Here is an 18,751-nt window from a genome sequence, read left to right as displayed (position 1 = left end):
CTTCGGTACGCGCCCTTTTTCGTCCACGTGCCTGAGCCGCTCTCCAGCACTACGAGGCAGCTTGTCCCGACGCATCCGAGCCATCACGTCTGCGCGTGCGTGGGCTTCTGCCATCGCCTTATAAATCAACATTCGAGGAACACCGGCTTCATAGCAGCAGCAGTTGTGGTCAAGAGCACATTGCTAAGTGTGTTTTCTACTATCACCAGGTTTCATCATTCTCCACCTGCGTGGTCATCTTCGGTACGCGCCCTTTTTCGACCACGTGCCTGAGCCGCTCTCCAGCGCTACGAGGCAGCTCGTCCCGACGCATCCGAGCCATCACGTCTGCGCGTGCGTGGGCTTCTGCCATCGCCTTATAAATCAACATTCGAGGAACACCGGCTTCATAGCAGCAGCGGTTGTGGTCAAGGGCACATTGCTAAGTGTGTTTTCTACTATCACCAGGTTTCATCGTTCTCGGCCTGCGTGGTCATCTTCGGTACGCGCCCTTTTTCGTCCACGTGCCTGAGCCGCTCTCCAGCACTACGAGGCAGCTCGTCCCGACGCATCCGAGCCATCACGTCTGCGCGTGCGTGGGCTTCTGCCATCGCCTTATAAATCAACATTCGAGGAACACCGGCTTCATAGCAGCAGCAGTTGTGGTCAAGAGCACATTGCTAAGTGTGTTTTCTACTATCACCAGGTTTCATCGTTCTCGGCCTGCGTGGTCATCTTCGGTAGGCGCCCTTTTTCGTCCACGTGCCTGAGCCGCTCTCCAGCACTACGAGGCAGCTCGTCCCGACGCATCCGAGCCATCACGTCTGCGCGTGCGTGGGCTTCTGCCATCGCCTTATAAATCAACATTCGAGGAACACCGGCTTCATAGCAGCAGCGGTTGTGGTCAAGAGCACATCGCTAAGTGTGTTTTCTACTATCACCAGGTTTCATCGTTCTCGGCCTGCGTGGTCATCTTCGGTACGCGCCCTTTTTCGACCGCGTGCCTGAGCCGCTCTCCAGCGCTACGAGGCAGCTCGTCCCGACGCATCCGAGCCATCACGTCGTCGCGTGCGTGGGCTTCTGCCATCGCCTTATAAATCAACATTCGAGGAACACCGGCTTCATAGCAGCAGTGGTTGTGGTCAAGAGCACATTGCTAAGTGTGTTTTCTACTTTCACCAGGTTTCATCGTTCTCGGCCTGCGTGGTCATCTTCGGTACGCGCCCTTTTTCGACCGCGTGCCTGAGCCGCTCTCCAGCGCTACGAGGCAGCTCGTCCCGACGCATCCGAGCCATCACGTCTGCGCGTGCGTGGGCTTCTGCCATCGCCTTATAAATCAACATTCGAGGAACACCGACTTCATAGCAGCAGCGGTTGTGGTCAAGAGCACGTTGCTAAGTGTGTTTTCTACTATCACCAGGTTTCATCGTTCTCGGCCTCCGTGGTCATCTTCGGTACGCGCCCTTTTTCGACCACGTGCCTGAGCCGCTCTCCAACGCTACGAGGCAGCTCGTCCCGACGCATCCGAGCCATCACGTCTGCGCGTGCGTGGGCTTCTGCCATCGCCTTATATATCAACATTCGAGGAACACCGGCCTCATAGCAGCAGCGGTTGTGGTCAAGAGCACATTGCTAAGTGTGTTTTCTACTATCAACAGGTTAGTGAATTGTCATATCTACGTAGCTATTCACGTTGACAAGTGTTTTTCCTTCACCGCTGCTGCTGCGAGTTCTATTTTACTGTTCTTGTTTGCCGTGTCCCCTGTATCTTTTGAGTGTTTACGATGCCTACTTGTGTCGAGTTGAATAAGAAAATTGAAGATTTGGAGGCACGGTTTAGTGATAATCTGAATAAGCTTGTTGAACAGCTGGTTGTGAAAGTGCAAGTTAAGCTTCAGGATGCGGGTCTAGATGTCGGTGGCATGAGAAAAGAGGTTTCTGAAATGGCAGGTAGTCTTCAACTTCTGAATGATGTTGTTGAGAAAGCGCGTAGCCAACAGATGGAACTATTCACCTCAAACAAAGCCCTGAAAATCGAAAATGAGGCACTGAGGAAAAGAGTTGCAGAGCTCGAACAATACTCCCGACTGAACAACGTCGAAATCAAGGGGGTACCTTGCACCCAAGGCGAGGATTGCGTCGCCGTAATGGCCGCAATTGGGGAAAAGGTCGACTGCCCCGTCTCACCCACCGATCTAGACATAGTTCATCGTGTACCAACTAAAAATGGCCACCAGAACATCATCGCCCGCTTTTGTTCCCGCGATAAAAAGAATGAGTTTGTCAAGAAAGCACGCAAGGCGCGTTTGAACACACGCGCACTGGGTTTCTCGGGGCAACATATGCAGTCTGTCTTCGTTAACGAACATTTGTCTCCTGAAAACAAGCGGTTATTTCTCAAGGCACTAACACTGAAGAAGGAAAAAGGTTGGCTCTTCCTTTGGACTGATAACTGCCATATCAAAGCTCGCCAAAATACTGCGAGCCGCGTCTTTCGCGTAGCGTCCGATTCAGACCTTTCGATTTTCACTTGAATTATTCTTAAACTTTCATAATGGCATCGCTCGTCTCACCTTCTGAACTAGAACATTACTTTTCTTTACCTTGCAGATCGCTGATTCATTTTAACGCGCGCAGCTTGCGCAAGCACACCGATGACATTACTAACTTTTTATCTTCTGTTCGGCATCAGTTCTCTATTATTTGCCTTACCGAAATTTGGCTGAGTATATCCGATAAAAACTTGTACGATTTTCCTTCTTACTCAGCCGAATATTGCCATCGCGCTGGAAGTAGTCATGGTGGGGCTGCTATATTTATCTCTTCTAGTTTTCATTATCATCGTCGACATGACCCAACGCCTAACCTGCCTCGCTGTGAATCTGTCTGGGCAGAATTCCATGAATCATTCTTTTCGCAAGACGGAAAAAACATTATTGTTGGATGCATTTATCGCTCACCATCATCCTCCACTAGTGAATTTTGTTTAGCGCTTAGCGAAGTGCTCCATAGACTATCAATCGAACGCAAAAACGTCATCATCTTGGGAGACATTAATATTAACCTAATCGATACTAACCCTTCTTGTTATAATGAATACATTAACTGTCTAAATGGCAACGGTTACGAATGTCTCATAACCACTCCAACTAGGTGCACTGCCAGCGGACAGGCTTCACTAATTGACCACGCACTGTCTAATCTATTAACATCTCCGGACGCTGGCGTTATCGAAGTTTCTATCACAAATCATTACCCTGTGTTTGTGCGATTGAATTTTGTTTCCCATGAGAACGACGTATGCCTAACAAGGAAGAAAGTAAACACTTCATTGTTTGTTGAGCTTATATCTAACTCTGATTGGTCAGCAGTAACTAACGTCACTCATCCTGAGGTTGCCTTTGACGAGCTCTGTGCCATTATTACCAGGGCTCTGGCTGCTTCTTCTTCAATAACCACATGTAAAAAGAATACGTTGACTCCTTACAGCCCTTGGATGACATTTAGTCTGCTGAGGTGCCTGCGAAAAAAAGATAACCTATATTAAAAGGCTAAAAGACAACCCTTTCATTTACCGCTAAAGATTCGTTTTCGAAATTATAGTAATACACTAGCTAGGCTGCTTAAAGATGCTAAACGAAGGTTTTACGAGAATGAAGTTCACCGTGCTGGTAACGACGTCAAAAAGCAATGGAGAATACTAAACTCGTTCATGAACAGGACGACCACGACTGCCCCCATAAATTCTGTTCAATTTGGCAACGTTACCTACAATTACTTATCTGACATTGCGAACGCTTTTAGCGACTCATTTTTCACTGATCATCCTCAGCCTTTTATTCATCACGACCACCATTATCAGCGCTTACCTCATAGCTTCTTTCTTTTTCCCGTATCTCCTGTTGAAGTCCGCACTGTCATTCATAACCTAAAAATAACAAGTGCTGGTCTTGACAGCTTTTATTCTTTTCATATTAAACTAATAGCTCATTTAATCTGTGACGTTCTTTCCTACATTATAAATCTCGTATTTAAAACTGGCGTTTTTCCTAGCGTATTGAAAGTAGCTAAGCTAATACCTGTTTTTAAGAAGGGTGATACGCGCCTTGTAACTAACTAACTATCGTCCGATTGCAATTCTTTCGTTCTTTAGCAAAATTATTGAAAAACTAGTTGTTATACGTCTCACATGCTACCTCTCAAAATTTAACGTCCTGTCGCCCCGTCAGTTTGGTTTTAGGGCTGGTTTTTCAACTGACCTGGCACTAATTTCCTTAACTGATGATATTAAAAGAGCCATAGACTGCGGTAAATTTGCTGGTGCTTTATTTATTGACCTTTCTAAAGCTTTTGATTCAATTAACTATAATATACTTTTTGCAAAACTAGACGCTATTGGTATAACTGGTCCCACACCAGCATTAATTAGCAACTATTTACAGGACAGACAACAGGTCGTCTATATTTCTGATGCCGATTCCCACTTTAGAACTACTAATATTGGCGTCCCCCAGGGCTCCATTCTTGGACCTCTGTTGTTCCTAATATATATTAACGACCTTCCTCAGTGCATTAATTTTTCTGACTGTTTACTATACGCTGACGATACTACCATCTTTACTTCCGATAACAGCCTTGACTCATTGTTACTCAAAATTAACGCTGACGCTGTCAATGTTGCTAACTGGTGTCGGCGTAATATACTGAACATTAACGCTTCTAAATCTACTTTTGTCATTTTCACATCAACCAACAAAATCGTTCCAGGGCTTCCATCGGTTCACTTAAACTCTAATGTATTGACGGCTGCAAGCCACGTTGTATTTCTTGGAGTTGAATTAGACACTCATTTAAAATTCCACAGGCATAATAACTCCTTAACTAGAAAAGCAGCATTCGGCATAAGAGCATTAATCAAAGTACGCGCCTTTTTCCACATCGATACGCTCATTTCCCTCTACTACGCATTTATACATAGTCATCTTAACTACTGCATATCTTCGTGGGGAAATACTTATCGCACACATTTGTCTCCATTGCAGCACGTCCAAAATCAAGCATTTCGTATCATCACCTTTAGTCACTTTTCATCTGATATTTCTTGGTTTTTCCGTGCTTTTAATATTTTATCTGTTAGCAATTTAAATAAACATACCCTCGGGTGACTTGTGTATAGTTTCGTGATCGGCAAACTCGCTCTAACACTTCTTAACGATAATCAGTTTCCACAGCATAAGATAACTCGATTCGCATTTCATCATAACTTGTTATTGCCTAAGCCTAGGACTAACTATGGTAAATTTACCACCAACTTCTCAGCCACGGCTGTGTGGAATTCATTACCTTTAGCCATCAAGCAATCACCATCAATTCACGTGTTTAAGCAGAAACTTCGCATATTTCTTCAGTCCTTTTAGTCATACATTGCTGTCATGACGTCATTGTGTATCTCTCTTTTTGATAATTGCCATTTTGTCTCTCATATTATTGTATTTAGTACTGCATTTCACTTATTCTCAAAAGTGATTTGCAATTCCAACTGTTATAACCTTGCTCTGTTTATTCAGTGTTATTTTATTTATAAGTTTATAATTATTATGCACGCGGTCGACCTTTTCTGAGTCGGGCACCTCTTCCCCGATTCTTTCGTAAAATTCGGCGATGGTGTAAATGAATTCCTTGAGGTTCTCCTCGGGGTGTTGAGTGCGGTGTCTCAACTCGTCCTTTAGACGTCGCTTGGCGTCGATTGAGGCAAACTCGGCACGAAACGCCGTCTTGAAATCATCCCAACTGCCGAAGTTACCGATAAAACGCCACCATAATTTGGCGCTCCCATCCAGTGCAGCCGGAACGACCTGGCTGAGACGGTTTTCAGTGGTGACTCCCGTAATCAAGCAAAAGTTTTCTAGCCTCTTGATAAATTCTTCGGGCGACTGTCGATCACTGAAGCCTGTGAACTTCGGCAACTGCGCCGCAATTCTCGGCAGAGGGCCGCCAGACGGGTGGACTGCAGCCGCGCTCACCTCGGGTTCGTTGGCTGGGGGCACTGCAGCAGTCAGTAGCAGTTGGCGCACTTGAACAGAAGCTCGCTCCCGCTGCATCACGGATCCGTCGGTTTGTCTCAAAAGGCGGGCTATCAGTTCATCTGGCACCTCCAGGTTGTCCATCTTCGATCCCGGACGAGCCCCCACTTGTTAGGATGGAACCTTTACTGTCCGTCCTTAATCCCAGAACCTAACTGCACGTTCCCCCGGTCCGTCCTCGTCGTCTTTCCCATTCCGTGTTCGTCCTCTCGCGGCACGTGCGCGGCACGTGCGCCTGGCATAGTCCTTCGCCAGACACTCCTCACAGAGTGTTTAACTTACTGTTATTTTGTTCATTTTATATCACTGCAATTAGTTCTGTGTTTCACTTATTCATGTTATAATTTATTTTCTATTCTGACTGCTGTAAATTTGTTTTATTATTATTGCTACCATTAACAGGAGGTCCCGTTCCAGTCTCTGACTCTGGGACCTCCTTCTGTTATATTTCTAATGTATTTACCTTTGATCTACGCACAATAAAACCAGCCAAAACCAACCGATTACAATTGATTCCCGGGGACAATTACTGATCAACGCCTACGTACGGATTCATTAACGTTGGCAATAGATCCAGGCTCTAACTGTTTTTGGTATTAGTAAATTTCTGGCCGTTTATTTTTCTGGACTTTGCCATTTATCTATCCCATCATCTTCGATAGTTTTCACTCATATCAACCAAACTTAAAAAATACAACTTGGCTCTGATAGGTAATGCGTGGTGTGTTTGCTCTATTCCAAAGTTCAATAAAATAGTCAGTTTTAGCGTGCTGTCTGCCTCTGTCCGGGGCTTGCATTCAGCTGATCAAATTTAGTTTTACCCGGAAACATCCATCGTTGTTTAAAAATCGGAATATATGTAAGAGATCAGTCGAGGGCAGATCCTTCGACAAGCTGGATTTTTAAAGCCGGAGATTGCTCATGACGACTGGGACGAGAGTTGCCCGAATAAACACAGACGTCAGAGGTTACTCTTTTCTCCTTCCCACTAGATGGACTGCCGTGATCAATGTCCTCTGTAAAAAAATGTTCTTAATATTCTTTGTTACTTTCTTGACCCGTATCGGCTAGCTATGACATAATAAAAGGGGGGAGTAGGTGGCGAGCTCTCAATCATGCATGCGCGGAATGCCACGTGTGAGGGAAAAGCCAAAGCCGGCAGTGACTGCGGTTCTCTCACGCCTCTCTTCCTGTGTGTGGGGCGGTGAGTTCAGTTGAGAAAATGTCTTTATTTAATGCCATCCATGACTGCTCTTGCTTTAAAACATCCGACGCGGCCAAAAAAAGAGAAGAACATACACACAGCCGCACCTGAGAGCGGCCGACGGCCGTTTCACAATGCATCGCTGCAAAACGTCGTCAAACGCTCCAAACCCCGCCAGTCGGTTGGGTTGATGACTTGGTGTGAATTTGGTTTAGCGGAACTGCATTGTCCAAAAGTGAACCGGCCATGAGTGGTGGAGATTCAGAATTGTGAATGGTCTGTAGAAATGGTTAAAGGGGAGTTTTTGTAGATCGTTTTCGCTGTCCCGCAACGGCTCTCCGCAACCAGCTACGGGATCCGGGACTCTGCAGGCAAACCTAGCGCCGCGCATGCGCAGTAGTGGCGTCTTCCGTCTTCGTTCCGGACAGCCGTAGCGGAGTCTACGAAAACTCCCTAATTACTGCGCCCCAGAAGCCCCGTTCCCAAGGCCGACAAGAGCGAACAGGCGCGTTCTTTTACGGCCCTCGAATGAGGGATTGTTTCTCCCTTCTACCACAGCTCCATGCGGTGGCTGAGACTCTACCCTTTCAGCAGCGGTCTAACTCCTCCGTACTCCAGCCTTCTCAATATTGGCCGCCAGCTTTCTGCCTCTGATAACACTTCGGCGCACGCGCAGCCAATGCGGCCTCAATGCTTGTATGCCCGTAGTGTGCTGGCTGAATTTCTCATCTACCGAGGACACATCAGACGCCCCGCTTTTCAAACACTACACTGTTCGCATGCGAGCATTATATTTAGTGTACAGCTAACTTACCATCAACGTGTATTTATAAATAGGCTCACTGACGAACCGGTATCCTCACTTATTTAAACCCTTACTTGTATAAAAACAAAACAAGACTCCAAATCACCATTTTGTGATATGTACATCACCGACACTCGAAATCATGATGTTCAGTACTGCAATATAAAAAAACTGGGTCTGTTTTTGTGTTCTTTTTGCGTTACATTTTTTTTTTTTTATGGGAAGCTATTTTTAAGGTGGCTGCCACCGCGAACTGTATATCGCCCCTCCTCCTCCCCCCCCCCCCCCTCCCCCCCCCGGGACTTCGAATGGATATACGCCCCTGCTCCAAAGTGCTGGGTATCTGACTTGGGGCGCGTCTTGTGTTCTTGTGTGCCGCGGATGGCGTATTTCAATTCACCGAGAACGTTTGTGGCCCCGTATTATGGCATCCGCCAGTGCGGCGACGCCAGAAGTGCGGCATTGAACGCTTTACCGATAGAAATCGGAAGCGAGTTCTCCAAAGATTGTATCATTTGACAGCGGTTGAATTCCCTATCAGGTTTTTTGTCGTTTTAGATCCAGAACACCGAGAAAGTTTTTGGCGTTTCGTATCATCCAGAATAATGAAATATAATGTGAACAAGGACGCGTGAAATAAGAATATTGCAGGGAACGATCGAAGGCAGCTCACTCTGGCTCGAAGGTGTTTATAAACGTTTTATTTGAAAATCCCGTGTCGACGAGTGTGTCTTTTGTCCAAAACTGAAAACAGCAAAGTCGAGATGGGCCTATTGCCGGAGCGAGTCGATCAATGATTCAACGATTCGAAATCGATGCATGAGTATTAAGGTATCAATTTGGGCCAGTTGGTTCATGATCACTTAAAGAACCGCAAAAAATACAAAGACGAGGAAGTAGACAGACAAGAGCGCTCTTGTCATCCTACTCAGGGGCTCCGGAAGCGGGGGGGCAGGGTGGGCTTGAGCCCCTCCTTTCCTCAGGACCGAGCTGCCGAGCCCCCCCTCCCCCTCCCTTTTTTTTTTTTTTTTTTTTTTTTTTTTAGTTTGCGTGTTTGCAGGTTATCTGTTATGGGCCTTCGGCCTATCTGCTGTACCTCCGTCTCTCCTGAACCGAAATAAATTAAATGAAAATGAAATGACCCTTCTATGCATGCTGACCTACCACCCGCCTCATCTCCGCCAAGCACAAAAAGCACCGGGGCGAAGGAGAGACTTGCTTGAAAAGTCAAAACCAGAAGAAAATGACAGGCAGGACTCATGAACCTGATTGACAACCAGTTGAGAGCGAGCAAAGAGGGGACAGCGAACTGAATGGATTCCGACAAGACGACGTCGGCGAGCGTTTGTCTGCTTCCCCCGTGTGGAAGCAAGAAACCCAGAAGATGCATGATGCTTCTGGCCCGCGGACAAAACAGGCAGGCGGTACTACCGCGGCGCCTAAAGGCCATCATTAGGAGAGGGGGGGCTGGTTAGCTTGAGTGGGGATTTGGGAGTGCTTAGAAGAGGCGAAAGGCTACGAGCTCCCAATTGTGACAAGGCGCCTTCGATGGCGAAAGCTTCACGCTTTCGCCATCGAAGCATCGAAGGCGCCTTCGATGGCGAAAGCTTCACAACGCCGCATGAACTTGCGCTCATGCGGCGTTGTGCCCGCAGGGGGGTGAGGTAGGAGGTGACACGTGTTTACAAAATTCAGGAGAAATATTGAGAAAAGCCGACAGGAAAGAGGAATTTGGTAGCTGGCCTGGAGCTCTGTGTCTGCGTAAATGAGATGCTATTATTTCGCGAGATCATTGTGATGTAGCTTGTAAATCTCACATAACACGCATCCACCGTTTTTACTCCGTCGTGTCCTTTTTTGGTGGATGCCTTTTTCGGTGGACGCATGGAAATGATATCTATCGGCCGCGCTTAGCCGCTGCGCAGTGCCAAAATCTTAGACTCCATAAAGTGTTTTGAACCGACCCGATGCGCACCCGAGGGCCCGATGCGCACACGAGGACGTAAGCAGTTAAAAACGGTGGCCCACGAGTGTATGAATATCGGTTTTTACAGTGACTATCCAAGTCTAGCGCTATCACCAGTCGTGGCTGCGTTGATACAAAAATATGTGTGCGTGCCACTGGGCAGTGGCGATGCGAGCTCATGATTTTCTGGTATTTGTTTTTCGCCTCTATAACCTCAGTTTAACATCCTATTAGGAAAATGCGTTTGAGGCGGAAATCAGTAAGTAGTTAAATGGTTGGAATGATCCACTCTCTTGTTGCAACCGTCGGATTCAAAAGCGCTGCACACGTCGCGCTGCAACTTAATTCTTCTTTTTTTTTTTTTTTTTTGCTGGAAACGATTCTTTATTAATATTCTCTCCAAGCACTACATGTTTCAAAACAACTTACAATCAAGGCTTCGGAGTACAATAATAAATATAAAAATTTAAAAAAAAAAAAAACACAGAGCGTTTACTTTCACGAAAAGCGGGGGTTCAGCGACCAGAAGGCAGGTCTCAAACAAATGTATTATGATGATGATGGTTACGGTAGAAAATCACCACGAACAACTGAACAATTCTAGCGAATTACCACGATTGGAATAAGATTAAACTTCACAATGCCTTGTACACTGCGACACTGGGCATGACGTTTTCCTTGCATGATTGTCCTATTGTGGTTTGGATTTCTTATATCTAATTGTTTATATGCCTTGCCCGTGACGTACGACGTTCTTTACCGTCGTACTTTGGTACCAAGCGCCCTATTAATGCAGTGGAAGCTATGTTGTCACTTGCCTCAACGAGTGTTTCAAATCATAATACGTTTGCACACTCAACGTCACGCTGCCATATGCGAAGGACTCCTGTTTGGAGTCCTTCGCATCTATTCCGATATTCGTTGTTAGCTCAAACTCCTTCGTTGTTCGCTGTGATTGGATGAACCTTCTGTTCTGCAAGAAAATGAACGCGGAGGCTCCTAAACTGTGAAGGCGTCACGAGACACAACATAAAGGGGGATTTCCGCACGAACGAAAGCCAAAGGGGTTTGGGTTTTCGAGTATGAATGGAAACTTCGCAGGAAGGAGACTGGCTGGTACAGCCTCCCCCAACCCTAACGCCGCCACGAGATAGCCCTTTCTGGTGACACTTTGACTTGTCGGTATACCCTATCCAGAGGAGGCATTCAAGCTGGTCCGTTATCCGATTTATCTCTTAGCAAGCGGCAATATCTCAATAACTGGGAAATCAAGTGACGTCATTGAGGCTGGAGAGGAGCACTGTACTTACCTATCCTTATCTCGACTTCCTTTTTCAAACCAAAGTAAAAAAAGGCTGTTACAAGCAGGCAATATTGACAGTATCACTTAGCACCCTTAGCTTTAAGATGCGTGATCGATGCTATTCATAAATCGTGAAACCTGAAAGCACTAGGTGGATGCAACCGGTTCATTCAGGCTAAAATATTGTTTTTAGACAAAACCCCGAGACTGTGGGGGGGGGGGGGGGGGGGGGGGGGAAGAAGGACAACATAACACGAAGTCTCAAACACAGCTCTTATCCTTCAGCGCCTTCCTTTTGTGATGCCCCCCAACTTGCATTGACGCCAGGAGTCCGAAGCGATCACGGTCGATGTACGTGATCCTGTGGCACATACCGATGTACGCCATCTCTGCCTCCAGTTGAGAATTCGATGGTCCAACTTGCTGTGTTTGAGACTTCGTGTTGTGTTGTCCTTTCTTTTCCGCGAGTCTCGGGGTTTTGTGTAAAACTTTTAACACTAGTTTGTCTACGTCTGCGTTAATACATCATGGTTCCCCGAGAATCCCTAAAAGAACGTACGTTTTCCTTTTTAGACATAGCCAATTTGGCATAGGCACAGCTGCGGTTGATATGTAAAAGTTGGTATAGAAAAGAAAAGAATAAAGAACACATAGGGCGGCTGATTAAGTGATTATCCAGTCATTGTATGAGTTGTCAGTGCAAGCTCCTTACTGTTATTTTACTGAACCATTGTTTTACTTTGTTTTCTATGGATAAGTGCGTGAATATGTGAACGCGCTGCATTAATATGTTTTTATTCAAATATGGCAATTAATGTCAACCTGGAACCAACCTCACCTTGAGGATTTCTGGGATGTCGAGCCCCCCCTCCAAAGAAAGACTTCCGGAGCCTCTGATCCTACTTCCTCGTCCTTGTATTTCTTGCGCTTCTTAAGTTGAGCATGAGTATGTTTCAACTTTTAGCAACAAAAATTGAAGGTTTCTTTCTTGCTACATTACGCAATGATTTTGAAAATAAGAAGAATCTTGTCGCGTTGTGATGGTCAACAGAGGTTAACGGCTTTTTAGTATCGCACAGGATACCAAGAAGCGTTTTAGGAGTTCCATCCAAATCGATCAATGAGGCATGCAGCCCAGCTTCATTTCATGGCTTCTTCGCAGTGCATGAAGGCACGGCCGTGAAAGCGAGCTCTCGCTCGAAATAGCTTGACCTAATCCGTTCTTTTCACTATCTGGAAACTAACACAATTGACGAAGGAGCATACGGCACGCTTTCACGCTCATGGTTTCTTTGCAGTGCATGAAGGCCCGTCTGGAGGGACAGTGCTCCTTGAGAATATGGGTGTGTAGCGAATCCCGAATTTCTAAATACCCCAAAATATTGAAATCTTTCAACTAAATGGAGCTTATTATTTGTCAAATAATTGTATCCATCCTTTCTCAGGAGTTGGCAGCTAGCCTAACCAACGAAAGGGGCATACTGTACACTTTCACGGTCAGGCTTCTTCGCAGTGCACGGAGGCACGCCTGGGAAGGCACTACTCCTCCCTCATATGGGTGTGTAGCAGGTCTCGAATCTCTAAATACACCTATATATTCAAATATTTCAGCTAAATGGAGCTTATTACCTGCCAAATAATTATGTCCATCCTCTTTCACAAGTTTCAAGCTAGCCTAACCGACAAAAGAGGCCTACCGCCCATTTTTGCGATCTGGCTTCTCTGCAGTATGCGAAAGCACATCTGGGGGGAGGCACTACTCCTCGTTCATATGGGTGAGTGGCAGATCCCGAATCTCTAAGTACCTCACTATATCGAAATATTTCAACTAAATTGAGCTTATTATTTGGAAAATAATTGTATTCACCCTCTCCAGAGCTGGAAGCTAGTCCAACCGACAAAAGGGGCATACTGCCCACTTTCATGGCCTGGCTTCTCTGCAGTGCATGAAAGGCCATCTGGGAAGGCACTACTCCTCGCTCATATGGATGTGTGACAGATTCGGAATCTCTAGGTACCCTACTGTATCCAAATACTTCAACTAAATGGAGCTTATTGTTTGAAGAATAACTGTATCCATCCTTTTTCAAGAGCTGGAAGCTAGTCTAACCGACAAAAGGGGCATACTGCCCACTTTCATGGTCTGGCTTCTCTGCAGTGCATGAAGGGCCATCTGGGAAGGCACTACTCCTCGTTCATATGGGTGTGTCGCATATCCCGAATCTCCCAGTACCCCAAAATGTTGAAATATTTCAACTAAATGGAGCTTATTATTTGAAGAATAATTGTATCCCCCCTCTCTCAAGAGCTGGAAGCTAGTCCAACCGACAAAAGGGGCATACTGCCCACTCTCATGGCCTGGCTTCTCTGCAGTGCATGAAAGGACATCTGGGAAGGCACTACTCCTCGGTCATATGGGTGTGTGGCAGATCCCGAATCTCTCAGTAGCCCAAAATATTGGAATATATCAACTAAATGGAGCTTATCATTTAAAAATTATTGTATCCACCCTCTCTCAAGAGCTGGAAGCTAGTCTAACCGACAAAAGGGGCATACTGCCCACTTTCATGGTCTGGTTTCTCTGCAGTGCATGAAGCATCTGGGAAGGCACTACTCCTCATTCATACGGGTGTGTCGCAGATTCCGAATCTCTCATTACCCCAAAACATTGAAATATTTCAACTAAATGTAGCCTATTATTTGGAAATAATTGTATCCATCCTCTCTCCAGAGCTGGAAGCCAGTCTAACCGACAAAAGGGGCATACTGTCCACTTTCATGGTCTAGCTTCTCTGCAGTGCATGAAAGGCCATCTGAAAAGGCACTACTCCTTGTTCATATGGGTGCGTGACAGATCCGGAATTTCTAAGTACCCTACTACATCGAAATACTTCAACTAAATTGAGCTTATTATTTGGAAAATAATTGTATCCATCCTCTCTCCAGAGCTGGAAGCTAGTCTAACCGACAAAAGGGGCATACTGCCCACTTTCATGGTCTGGCTTCTCTGCAGTGCATGAAGGGCCATCTGGGGAGGTACTACTCCTTGTTCATATGGGTGTGTAGCAGAGTCCAAATCTTTAAGTACTCCAACATATTGAAATACTTCAACCAAATGGAGCTTATAATTTGTCAAATAATTGTATCCACCCTCAGGAGTTGGAAGCTAGCCTAACCAACAAAAGGAGCATTCCGTCCACTTTCACGGTCTGGCTTCCCCCTGCGGTGCTTGAAGGTACATCTGGGGAGGCATTACTCCTCAGGCATATGGGTGTGTTCCAGATATCGAATCTCTAAGTATCATACTCTCTTAGGAGTTGGAAGTTATTCTAACCAACGAAGGGGGCATACCGCCCACTTTCGTGTTCTCAATTCTTTGCTGTGCACGAAGCACATCGTGAAGGCACTACTACACAGGTGCATGGGTGTGTTACAGATCCCGAATCTCTAAGTATCCCAACATATCAAAATATTTCAACTATATGAAGCTTATTATTTGTCAAATAATTGTATCCATCTCTCAAGAATAGGAAGCTAGCCTAAGCAACGAAAATGGCATACCACCCCCTTTCCCAGTCTGGCTTTTCTGCGGTGCATAAAGACACTCCTGGATGGCACTACCTCTCAGGTATATGGGTGTGTTCCAGATCACGAATCTCTAGTACAATATAGAAAAATACTTCAACAGAACGGAGCCTAATATTTGATAGAATAATTGTATCCATTCTCTCTGAAGTTGGAAGCTATCCTAACCAACGAAAGGGGCACACTTTCATGGTCTGGCTTCAATATGCAGTCCATCAAGGCCTGTCTAAGGAGGCACTACTCCTCGTTCATGTGAGTGTGTAGCAGATCCCAAATTCCTAAGATGTGGAATTCCACTTACCTTAATGCACCATGAGGTCGATCCCACTTCGTAGCTCTATGTTGGGGAATGCTACGGCCGGGTTTATTTGAAGGCTGCCATGGACTCCGAGGGGAGGAACCACTCCGAAACACGAGAATTCTTAAAGAAGCGCGTTTATTGGCTTCTGTGACACCAGGCTGTGCCCGTCGGCAAAACTAATAAATGAAAAGAACGGAAAAGTGTCGGCGCTATCATATTAGACAAATTCACCTGGAGGGGGCCCCCGCTGCCGTATTAGGCAAATTCGTGGGAGGACGGGAAGCACAAAAAGAAAAAGGCTCGAGAGGAGAGCCTCCCCCAAAAAGAGAGTCACTGCCACCATTCGCGGCTGGCTTATCTAGCCTACGGAAAATAGATGCGCCCGGGGTAGGTGGTGTGGCTTAGCTCGCAAGTGGGTCGCATCTACAATCATTCCTAAGGGTGCGCCGGAGGCAGATTCACCCAAAAACGGCGAGGGAGAAACCTCCCTCTACGAGGAATGCGGGCTCGACTCGTATCCAGGAAGCCGTCGCCATAGCTGTTTTCTCAGCCTGCATGTGGTAGGCTTAGATTGGGAGAGGGGGACACGTGGTTCCCATCCAAAAATAAGGTAGGACTAAAAAAATGAAAGATGTTTACAACACCCTGTAATGGCGAATTAATGAGCAGCTCTAATTCTTCTCCTCCTCCTCCTCCTCCAACCTCCTCTCCCCTTCCCCATTTCTATTCTCTTCTTCCTCCTCCTCCTCCTCCCCTCCCTCCTCCCCACACGATGCATTATGGGACATTTCCCATAATGCACCGCGCGGTTACGCCGACGGCGACGCCACTCAAGCCGGAAACGGGTGCCTAAGAGCTGCGCTCTAAAACAAAATTAGCCTACTGAATCTCAAAAAAAAAAACTACCACGTCCAGTACCGACCCATGCATCTTCTGTGACATTCCCGGCGTTGAAGTCACTCGCTCACCGTGGCACAGTGTCCTGATGGAGGTGGTTCGTAGGGCCCTTGGGACTTGTCACGGGAGGACGGGATCAGTCGGTCCCTGGTCAGAGCGTTGTCCGTCGCCGCGCGGGTCCCGAAGTCAAAGGGCGGGCGGACCCCCGCGCAGTTGTTGGCCCCGGCGGCGCAGGAAGCCGACGGGTTGCTGGTTCGGTCCCGCGATCTGCGCAGAGAGCGGACTACGGATTCAGTATTTACCTCAATGAGAACTTTAGGGGTAAAGCTGAAAAACCCACAAAGTACACCAACATATTGATATATTTCAACTAAACGGAGCTTATTATTTGTCAAATATTTGTATCCATCTTCTTTCAGGAGTTGTAAGTTAGCCCAACAAAAGAAAGAGGCATACTGCCCATTTTTATGGACTGGCTTCCCTGCAGCGCATAACAGCATTTCTGGGGGGTACTATTCTTCCTTCACATAGGAGGTGTGCAGTCGACCACTCGAGTCGTGAGGCTGACCCTAAGGGAAGGCGTCACGCTCGAGAACCTGCCGCACCAACTACGGCTCCCAGGCTGCACGGCCTTGGTGCTGGCCCCGGGTAGAACTCCGCTCTGCCTCAGGTGCTGTCGAACCGGCCACATTCGTAGGGAGTGCCGAGTGCCGCGCTGCGAGAGCTGCATGCGTTTCGGACATTTATGCGACGACTGCAAGAAAACCTATGCAGACGTGGCTAACGGCGGCCCTGAGGACGACGCCTCGGAGCTCCTCATGGACCAGGATGAAGCTGAGGACGCGGCAGGCGGAAACTCGGAGGGCAGCCAACCTCAGGGACGGGCCGAGACCACCGTAGTCGTCCCACCACCCGAGACGTCCATCACGGCCGAGCTCCCCGCAGATAACACGGACACCTCGAAACCGGTGGGCGACGACGTCGCACGCGTTTCGGCCCTCCAGGGAGACGAGCGCGGGCACGACTACGCCCGCCGAGAGTCGACCCTGGCTGCCGTTGAAAGGGAGAACGACCAGAAGGACGGCGAGATGGACGCCGTGGGCGGCTGTGCCAAGCGTTCCCTGGAACCGACACCAACCCAGGAGCCCGGTCAACCGCAGAACCTGCAGAAGAGGGTGCTCCAGAGGTGGCAGACGGTGGCTTTCAAGAGGGGCCGACGCCACGTCCCCCTGCAAGGACCACCGGAGGGCCACGTGCCGAAGGCTCCATAGAAGGAACTGTACTGCGGCTGAGTAATATTGCTTAGGCGGCCTAGTACAAGTAAGAGTGTTGTATTTTTTGTATGTGTTTACCTGTTTTAAGCGGCTTTTTGTATCGTAGCCTAGCCTTCTATTTTAGCACCGTGATAGTAATATGTCCCTTAGTTTCGCCACTTTAAACGTCCGTGGGTTGGCCTCGTCGAGGAAGCAGTACCAACTGCAGCGTCTGGTAGAGGACGAGCAGCCGGCCTTTCTTGCGGTGCAAGAAACTAAATTGCAGACAGAAGAGCACATTGAGAGAGCGCTGAGGCCTTATCTCCGGCGATATGAAGTTGCCGCTAGTCATGCCGCGGGTCGGTCGGGGGCTGTCTTCCTTTCTAAAGGAAGTCCGTGAACTATAAAAAGTTGCAATTTGTTATCGATGAATGCGGGCGGTTCATTTCTTGTGATTTTACGCTGTCAGATGTCCAGTGGCGAGTGATATGTATCTACGCTCCCAACAACGCGAAGGATAGAGAAGTCTTTTTTCAGGATCTACGTAATTATCTGGAGTGTGACAAAGTGGTCGTATGCATTGGTGATTTTAATTGTGTCTGTGACGAGCGGGATAGTACTGGAGCGACCACGAGTGGTGACAGCAGTTCGAGCCTTTTGAAAGAAATTGTAAATGTGTGTGGGCTCGAGGACGTCGGTGCCTTATGCACCGTAAGAAGTGGCGTAAGGTATACGCATTTTCAAAATACGTCAAACGCTCGTTTAGATCGTATTTATGTTGCAGCTGACGTACTGCACACTGTGCACGGCTACCGTGTCCAGCCCATTTTTTTTACTGACCACTGCCTCGTAAGCGTAAAAATTGGCAGGAAAGAAAGCAGAGCGTCTTGTTTTAACTGGCAGCTTTGGAAATTAAACCGAACACTTTTAAATGATAAACCTTTCGCAACCACTGTCGCTGAGCTGTTGCGGGGTGTGGCCGAAAAAGGGACTTGTATCAGGGAGGCCTGGGAAGGATTCAAAGAGGGAGTTAAGTTGGCCGCGGTAGAAAGGGCCAGTAAAATCACTTTCCAAGCTCGAGCTCGCGAAGGCAGTTGAAGCAAGACCTTAACGCCGGATCATTCTTGTCCAGATCGCTTGCACCTTTGCATTTAATTGCATTATAATCATAACCTTAACGCATTGTGTCGAGTAGAGTGTGAGCGCCCTGGAACTTGCGGCGATGACATTCGGCACATTAAGATGGAGTTAGATCAAATATACAATGAAAAGTATAAAGGGGCAGTCGTGCGGGCACGCTCGGAGATATTTCTGTTGGGAGAACAGCCGACTAAACGAGCTCTGGCTGAGGAAAAGAAGTATGCTCTGACTCGAG

General features: G+C 47.2%; 1 protein-coding gene and 1 pseudogene across 1 annotated transcript; both read left to right on the top strand.

Moving 5' to 3' along the window:
- The first annotated feature begins 1,763 nt into the window (after positions 1 to 1,763).
- On the top strand, positions 1,764 to 2,513 carry LOC121832893. The gene has a single exon (XM_042293519.1). It carries the CDS (start codon positions 1,764 to 1,766, stop codon positions 2,511 to 2,513), a length of 750 nt encoding a protein of 249 aa, XP_042149453.1.
- Positions 2,514 to 7,177: 4,664 nt separating this feature from the next.
- The window catches only part of LOC120846257, a 28,512-nt pseudogene continuing 16,938 nt past the window's right edge, over positions 7,178 to 18,751 (top strand).

This window comes from Ixodes scapularis, unplaced genomic scaffold, assembly GCF_016920785.2.
Source record: "Ixodes scapularis isolate PalLabHiFi unplaced genomic scaffold, ASM1692078v2 PGA_scaffold0__279_contigs__length_252992795, whole genome shotgun sequence".
Classification (NCBI taxonomy): domain Eukaryota; kingdom Metazoa; phylum Arthropoda; class Arachnida; order Ixodida; family Ixodidae; genus Ixodes; species Ixodes scapularis.
The sequence above is the reverse complement of the archived record's forward strand: the minus strand, read 5'-3'. Positions and strand labels throughout refer to the sequence as shown.